The sequence below is a fragment of the Myiozetetes cayanensis genome, unplaced genomic scaffold, assembly GCF_022539395.1.
Source record: "Myiozetetes cayanensis isolate MyiCay16 unplaced genomic scaffold, myiCay2020 scf4, whole genome shotgun sequence".
NCBI lineage: Eukaryota > Metazoa > Chordata > Aves > Passeriformes > Tyrannidae > Myiozetetes > Myiozetetes cayanensis.
Window position 1 is genome coordinate 32,754,122 of NW_026087631.1, and position 8,028 is coordinate 32,762,149.

Sequence of the window (8,028 nt, forward strand, 5' to 3'; positions counted from 1 at the left end):
GGCGTGGGTGGGTTTGGAAGTCTTATTTCACCAAATGAGAAACTCAGTGCCTGTGTCACCACTGCCCCTTTCTTCTACCTTCTGTCTTTTGAATATTTTCAATTTACCTTGATCTTTATTTTCAGTACAATATGTAAATATGTCTATGTTTAAGAATAACTTATATGTACAGTGGGGAAATACCTGGATTAGGATCTTCCCCATATGAATTAAAAATTTTATTAAGAAAATATATATCCTGTAGACTTGCTTTGGGAACAATTCTTCCTACCAAGTCATAAATCCATGATCTCCTGAACATGTTTGCCAGAACACTTGTCATCATATCTTTAAATCTCTGCAAAAATTGTATGAACTTACATTATGTCTTTTGAACAGTGTGAGGACATTTTTCAGCCTAAGAAAATGATTTTTTTGGTACCTAATTACACAAAATGTTGTTGTGTTTAAGTAAGCATAAGCAGGACTAAAGGTGCATTGCTAAAAATATTAATTCCTAAAGTATCTCCTCTCTGATTTTGAAGCCTACACCTGCAGTATGGTGTGTGCTGCTTAATGGCTAGCACTGCAAAGGGAAAAGCCTAATTTAGACCTATCTGGGAAGCTCCAGAACAATTTATTTCTTTGACTGTGCTAATAATATTGCATTGCTCATCTTCACTGGTCTCTAAATTTCTGTAAACTTGGAGCTCTTTTGGGATGAAGCAGGAGTCTGCCTATTAGTGTCTTCTCCTTCTGGCTGTTCTTCCAGCTTATCTTTCCATGAGATTTGACATATTTCTATCTCTATCCAGACCAACAAGCTCCCTGCTGTATAATTTCTTAGCAATTGTCTGAACACACTCTCAATTTCATTAGTGTCATTTTAAGGGGCTCCAGACATCCTCAGACAAGGCAGGACTTCAGTCCTCTAATTTTTAAACATTCAGTATCAGTGAGTTATATTTTCCTATTGCAAGTGAACAAAAGAAACATGAGAGTTATGGACACCTGTTTGTGATCCGTAACTAAAATAAACTTCTTCTTATTGAGATCCATTGAAGCCTTAGAGGTAAATTTTTATTCCCCCAAAAGAATCCAGACAGAAGTGGTGTAGAAAACTGCAGACTTGCTGCTCATAAGACTGCTGTTTGAGACTTTCTACTGCTTTTGTGAGTGAACCCTGAAGGCGGAAACCTGACAAATTTTGAAATGCCACATTAGTACTAGTGTGATGCAATGCCATAACACAAGTTCACTAGTAGTGAAATACAGTGGTTCTAAAAGTCTCATTTTTTTCCTCTGAAACTAACAAAGTCATGATCAAGAGTAATTTTTCTAGTTTCATTTTGAAATGTTAACGACTATTCAAGTATGACCTTCCCTCCCCCTACCTCCCAGTACTAACACCCCTATTTATTTTAATGTTATACCTTTATCTTTAGCAAATAAAATGCTGCCTTTATGTGAAGTGCTGCCTAAATGTGCCTTTACTTATGGAAGAAGTGAGGATGAGAAAAGAAATTAAATTATGCTGTAGATTTTGATGTAAATTATATTAATAAACAGCTAAACAGTGTTATGATGCTTTGTGTGAACAAACCCCCAGATCCTGGTTTTCAAAAGTTTGGAGAAGCTTAAGTGCTATGAAAATCAAAACTTTATTTAGGGGCTTGACTGAAGTTTCACTGCCTTTGGCAGCCTGACACTGAGTGCTGGTGATATGTCAGAATATCAAGCCAGTTATAAACACTTTGATACTCTCACCTTACCGTGTGATAGTGTTCACTGGTTGTAATGACTGCTGGAAAATCTTCTTTCTTGGAAATCAGTTGCTACAGGAAAGCAATTACCACAAGTAGATGGAGTCATTTAGCACAAAGGGATGGCAGTGTTTCAGCTGTAACATGCTGGATGATGCAATTCCATGACACATGCTGCTTATTACTCTACACCACTAAATATCCCCATACCATGTAATAGACCTGTGTGGTATGGGAGCTGTTGTTATCCAGATCAGGATGATGAAACAGGGGTCCCTGCCCTGGTGTTTGTATCTCCTCCTCCTGGTATTTCTCATTGTTGCTTTAAAAGGGACCATATGTTATATCTTCATTGTTTTAAATGTGCTGACAATTGAACAGAGGATACAGGGTTCTGATTACAATGTGTTTTGCTGGAATTTTTTACTTGGGCAAACTCTAGAACCTGTAGCATAAGACAAATCCCTAATATCAAATTAAATAGCACACCTAGTGTAGATATGCTAACTTATATTCTATTATACTATATGATTTAATCAGAAATATGACTTCAAGTGTGTCGGGAAGGTTTTTTATTACTCAGTCCCACTGGTCTGAGTCTTTGCTCTTTTGATGAGCATCCCACAGTTTCAACAACAACTGGCCTGTGGATGATTTCTCAGCCAAGCATTACAGAAATTAGAGAGAGGCCTTAAGTGTACATTTAAAAGCACAAGCTAAAGTAAAATCTACAGCAGTTTAATTGTCTTGCTGTTCTTATGTCAAATTTTCTGCCTAGTGGTACAATCTGTTTCTTAAACTAAAGAGTTTTAGTGCAAAATGTAGGTTAGTCCTGAGAGGTAAACAGTGCTCATTTGTCAGGCAAATGCGATTCATGGTCTGAATAGCTATTTTGGATTGAGTTGTGATGTTGTATAGTGCTTTCATCAAACACAGAGTGCTTTGTTTGTTTTTTTTTTTTTTTTTTAAATTTTCCTTCTTCCAAGTTAAATCTTTTGACTTCATTAATTTTATCCTTGATGGCCTGTAGTTTCCAGCAAGAATTGTACTGATACTCTGACAAATACCACTGTGACACTATTTTGTGTTAGGATAATTGCTACCTCTCCACCAATTATTCAGACAGAATGAGCCTTACTGCAATCACTTTTCCATCAAACTCCAGTTGGAAACTATAAACTTGCTACAGTGATCTGCACTTTGGTGTTACTTTACCACAGTTTAGACCTACACCTCTACAAAGCTCTTCAGAAAAAATGCAACTATTTTGTTAAGTGTATAAAAGACAGTGAAGTATGGTTGATTAATTCTACTTAGCAAGCCAAGTGTTGAAGTTAAAAATAAATTTATATAGGTAATAAATATTTTATATATATTTGTCATAGAATTATAATATTATTTAGGGTGGAAAAGACCTATTTTGTTATATATATAGTTTTTATGTATATTTGTATTATTATATATATTTATATTTTCTTAGGAACTGCTAGAGTTGGATGATTTGAAACTTCTGAAACATATGAATTCTTCAACAAATATTATTCAAATATGAACACTCTCTGCCACTGCATTTTCATAGCTCTTGATTTTTTATGCAACTTTGCTAATCTATAGAAATTATGTTTGTTAGTCATATCTCAATTCTTGATCAGTTGCAGCTCACAACTGATGTAATAAATCAAGCTGGTAAAGAACATTCAATCAGCTATGTCACAACATTTCTCCAGATACATCAAGATACCAAGATACATTGCACCAGGTGTGCTTTTTTGAAGGTGAGTGGTGAAATGAACACTGAGCTTTATTTTCTGCCTGATCTCCAGTAGGTGCAGTTTCAGTCTGAGGTATGCTTGAAATGGCTGGATGTGACTCAGATAAAATTATGCCAAATAAATTCAGCAGTCCTGTGACTCAGAGGGGTTTTTCCCAGATTTTCAGGCCATTGCAAGAAGGGTACATTGCTGAATGGATAGACTTCACCTCTCCCTGCATGGGTGCTTTGGTTTTGGAGGGTTTTTTCACACTTTTAGGTAGCCTTAAAATGCAGGCAACACAAAAACTGTAGCTAGAGTTCCTAGAAGTGTTTAAACATTGAATTTTAGTTGTGAGACTTTTTCAGACAGCTGTGCCAAGTGATTATTCCATTGTGACATCACTGGGTAGTGGAGGGTGACATCAGCTGGTGCATTGAGACATCACTGGGAGGTGGACTGTGACCTCACGTCCCTCGTTCTCTGTAAGTTCATATTGAGACTGGGGTCTCTATGAATTCCTGAGCTGGGACACTGCAGAAAGGAGCAGCCATGGCCTCAGGGAGGGAGTGGAGCTGCCCCATCTGCTGCAATGCCCTGGATAACGTTGCCTACTCGATGCCCTGTCGCCACCAGTTCTGTCTGGGCTGCATAATGCGCTGGCTGCGAGGGAACCGCGCCTGCCCACTCTGCAGAAGACCAATCTCCACCATCAGCTTCTCGGAGCAGGAGGGAAACTGCCTGCACTGTGTCACCAGACTCTCCAGAGAGCCACCCGAGGCCAGCAGCAGCCAGGCAGGGAGTGTAAACACCCATGGTCCTGGGCAGGGGCCTGCAGGGCCAGAGGCTGTGGGTGGCATCCTGCCTGAGCTCTGGGCAGAGCTTTTCCGGAGGCGATGGACCCTCTTGGATCCCGTGCGGTCCTGGCTGCAGCAGAGGCTGGAGAAGATATACAGGGACAAGTGGTGGCAGGTAAAGACTGCAGAAAGCAGTGTCCTGCTCGCCCTCTGCATCTTCGGGCCGAACAGGGATGGGCTGGTGCAGAGGCTGCAGCCTCGCCTTCAGGAACACACCGCCCCGCTGATCCACGGCATCCTCAGCATCATTGAGACCCAGTGCAGCCAGGAGGTCTGGAGGCTGCGCCACTCCCATGCTGCCAGGGAGGAGGATGAGAGCCCTGGGGACAGCTCTGTCTTCCAGGGGTGCGCTCCCACCTCCAGTGGCCCCCCACATTCCAGGGTCGAGGAGGTAGCCAGCATGTCAGAGGATGCTCTCCAGGGGAGTCCCATCTGGCCCCCATCTGCACCTGTTCCTGCTGAGTGGGAGCAGCCCTAGAAAGGACTGGAAGATGTGACAGTGGCCCTAGGTCTAGTATGGGCAGGGACCACTCACCCATGACACCCCAGTGACACCGAAATTGGAGGGTCTCTGGGCACAGCCAACAGCACCAAGTCTTGGTACTTGGCTGTAGTACGTCTTTAGTCAAGAAGATGAAAATAAATATCTAAATGTTCCTTGACACAATCTCTGGGTGTTGCTTCTGTTACCAAGTCATCCAAAATCATTGGGATAAAGAAAACCCTCTAATACTGTATTTTTAGTGTGGTGAGTGAGGAATTACTTTACTCTTACTTGGGAGGTGTGTGACTGACAAATTCCCAGTCTCCACACAGAAGCTGAATCAAAACTTTTCCACCTATTTATACAGTATTAGCAAAAAATTTAATGTTCTTTTGGTTCTAAATTACATAATTCTTTCATTAATTATATCCAATCCTCTATTGGTTATTGATTTCTCACTGTGTACGTAAATTACTACATATTTGTAAATTTGTAAAATGCTCCATATTTTTAGTATCTTTTTCCTCCAGTAGGGACTGTCCAACATGTATACCGAGTCTTAATCTCTTCTGTATCTTCTGGTTTCTGCAAATTGTCCTTGTGATCCATAAATTCTGCATTCCACAAGTCCAACTTCAAGAATACATCTTTATCTCTCTGGCTTTGTTCATTGAAGAAGATCACAGTTAGTTTATCAAAACTTAAAGTTTGAGTGATTTTACCAAGCTGTGTTCCCACAAGAATAGCTTGTGACAACCTTGCTAAATGCTAGCTAAGAGTAACTTAAGAATAATTATTTATAATTAATAAATACTTATATTTATACACACTATAATTAATATATATTGGGCATGATTAATTAAACGCTGGATGGCATTCAGAGACAGGGGAAGGGTTTGCATCCTATGTAAAGATTTCTCTTATATTTTCAGCTGTCTCTATTGGAATACAATGTGTTTTATTGTCTAGTTACTAAACATTAAAAAAAATTAAGAAACAACAACAAAAAACAAAAAAAAAAAAAAAAAAAAAAAAAAAAAAAAAACACAAGTAAAAGAGGTAAGTGATGAGGAAGCAAAAAACCCGATCTTTGAAAATACATTATTTTTGCATCTGCTGGGGACCCCAGTTCTCTGTGTGTGTTTTTTCTCTGCTGGTTTCCTTTACAAAATATCAGTTATGTAGCTTCAGGCCTACAGTTTTTCTCCTCTAAACTGTTTTTTTTTTTTTTTTTACTTATATTCTAAGTTGGGAGAAATGAGTTATGTAAGGAAAAGTTCAAATGAAGACTAGCTTCTTTGAAGTTCAGCAAATAGCTTCATATAACATTAAATACTGTCAATCAAAACCTTCTTCTGTGGTATATTCTCACTGTGGTGATGCATTTAAAAGCAGGTTTAGTGTCCTACCACAGCAAGACAACTATTACAGTATTTCTTCAGCTGATTAAATGGATTACTTTTGAATATATGAATGCTACAAGGAGTTGCCCTTTGGTGCCTTCTAAAAATTTCTTCTATATTCTACACTATTTTTGTATATTCTAAAGCAAAAGAGCTTAATTTAAATGTTGGCAAATTCAGCAATTTGTGAGCTCTACTCTGAGAAGGATCTTGTAACCAAAATTGGCTTTCTAAATCAACATGTCTATTTACCAAAAACAAACAAACAAGAGAGCCCCCAAACCTTAAAAATGGTCATTAAGAAATGGTAGGGTGTCTGCTCTTGTTTTCTTCTCCAAATAATTTTTCTTCTTTAATTTCTTTATCATCTGCCTAAGAACTGCAGTTTCTATCCAGCTTAGCCAACCTAAAATGGCAACTGCTGAATGAAAAAATTGAGGTCTTTCGAGAAATTAAGATAAAAACTTGTCAGTAACCACACAAAAACAATAGGAAGAAACCAATTCATTAACATGGGAAGTTCAAGGCATATTTGGGATAATCTGCCATCATGTGATAAAAATCCTCTTCTCCAAGTGGAAAAGCAGAGGCAGTGGTATTATTTCTCTCTGACATTTTGGGAGCAGAAGTTGTACCTAAGCCACCAGAGCAATATAGGTCTTAGAACTGATGGGTGAAAAGTATTTTTATTTCAGTTTTTCCAGAAGTGTCCTCTACACTCGAGTCCCTGCCTTTATAACTTGGGAGGATCAAGTGGTCCTCCTACCATGTCTGTTTAAGAAATGATATGCCACTGGAAGATTGGGCAAACTTCACAGGCATGTTTGGTAAAAAGCAGAACTTAACAACACCTGCCTGTTGCCAGAATTATCATCAATATTACAGACATGTCTACAAGACTCTGCAAGAGACTTAGAGCTTTTCATACTCACTTACTCATTATTTTTCTCATGATGTTTTAAAAATAAAAGGCATCTTTCAATCTCTTTATGCAGGCCATTTAAAGACTGTATTGAGAAGAAGTCATTAAATTCTGTGAACCTTGATTTTTATGTGTATTCCATGCAGAACACCTGAAATTAAATTTTAAGTAGTATTTACTGAGAAGTGGTAAATTCAAATCTTAGCACTGGCATTATTAAGGCAGATGAATAAGCTTTTTATAGGTCCCTTTGAAATCTGAAAATGAACTTGTCTGCTCATAGAGTCTTGCCTTGGTCAAATATACGGCTCTTATTAAAGACATATTCTAATACATATACTTTTATTACCCATATGTCCACAGGAAGAGATTGAAAGATGAAACCATGTACTGCCTCCATAAAATCCTGCTTGAATAGGGTTGAACAGTTAAAATGAACATTTTTATTAATCCTCAAATATGAAGCATTTGTGAAGATGGCCTAAGTAAGAATTTATTAAAGGCATTAACACAACCATCATATCATTACAATAAACTGAGAGAGCTCCAGAATTTATCCAGTTTCCTCTGTGTCCGGACAAATGGGCAGAGCTGCTAACACAAGATGTGTGGAAGGAGAAAGAGTTGTTATCAAATGATGCCACTGAAACATATTTAGTAAGACCTTCCCACTGAGACCTAAATCTCTGTACTCACTGTCCTTCTTCTAGACAAGTCAATTTTCCAGTAACTTTATGCCTGTGTGGGCATGTCCCTGACTTTTCCCAGCAAACTGAACCCAATACAATATGATTTTTTTTTATTTAATCCTCTTCAACAGGTCTAAGCAAGACTGTACAGGTGCACAACATACTTGTGCAAGCAGGATA

The 8,028-nt window shown here is 38.4% G+C and overlaps 1 protein-coding gene across 1 annotated transcript; it reads left to right on the top strand.

Annotated features, from left to right (window-relative positions):
• Window positions 1-4,045: 4,045 nt before the first annotated feature.
• Window positions 4,046-4,828, top strand: LOC126647510 (uncharacterized). The gene has a single exon (XM_050329809.1). It carries the CDS (start codon window positions 4,046-4,048, stop codon window positions 4,826-4,828), a length of 783 nt encoding a protein of 260 aa, XP_050185766.1.
• Window positions 4,829-8,028: the final 3,200 nt, after the last annotated feature.

Coding starts and splice junctions, on each gene's coding strand:
- LOC126647510 (XM_050329809.1), top strand. CDS start 4,046: ATGGCCTCAGGGAGGGAGTGGAGCTGCCCCATCTGCTGCAATGCCCTG.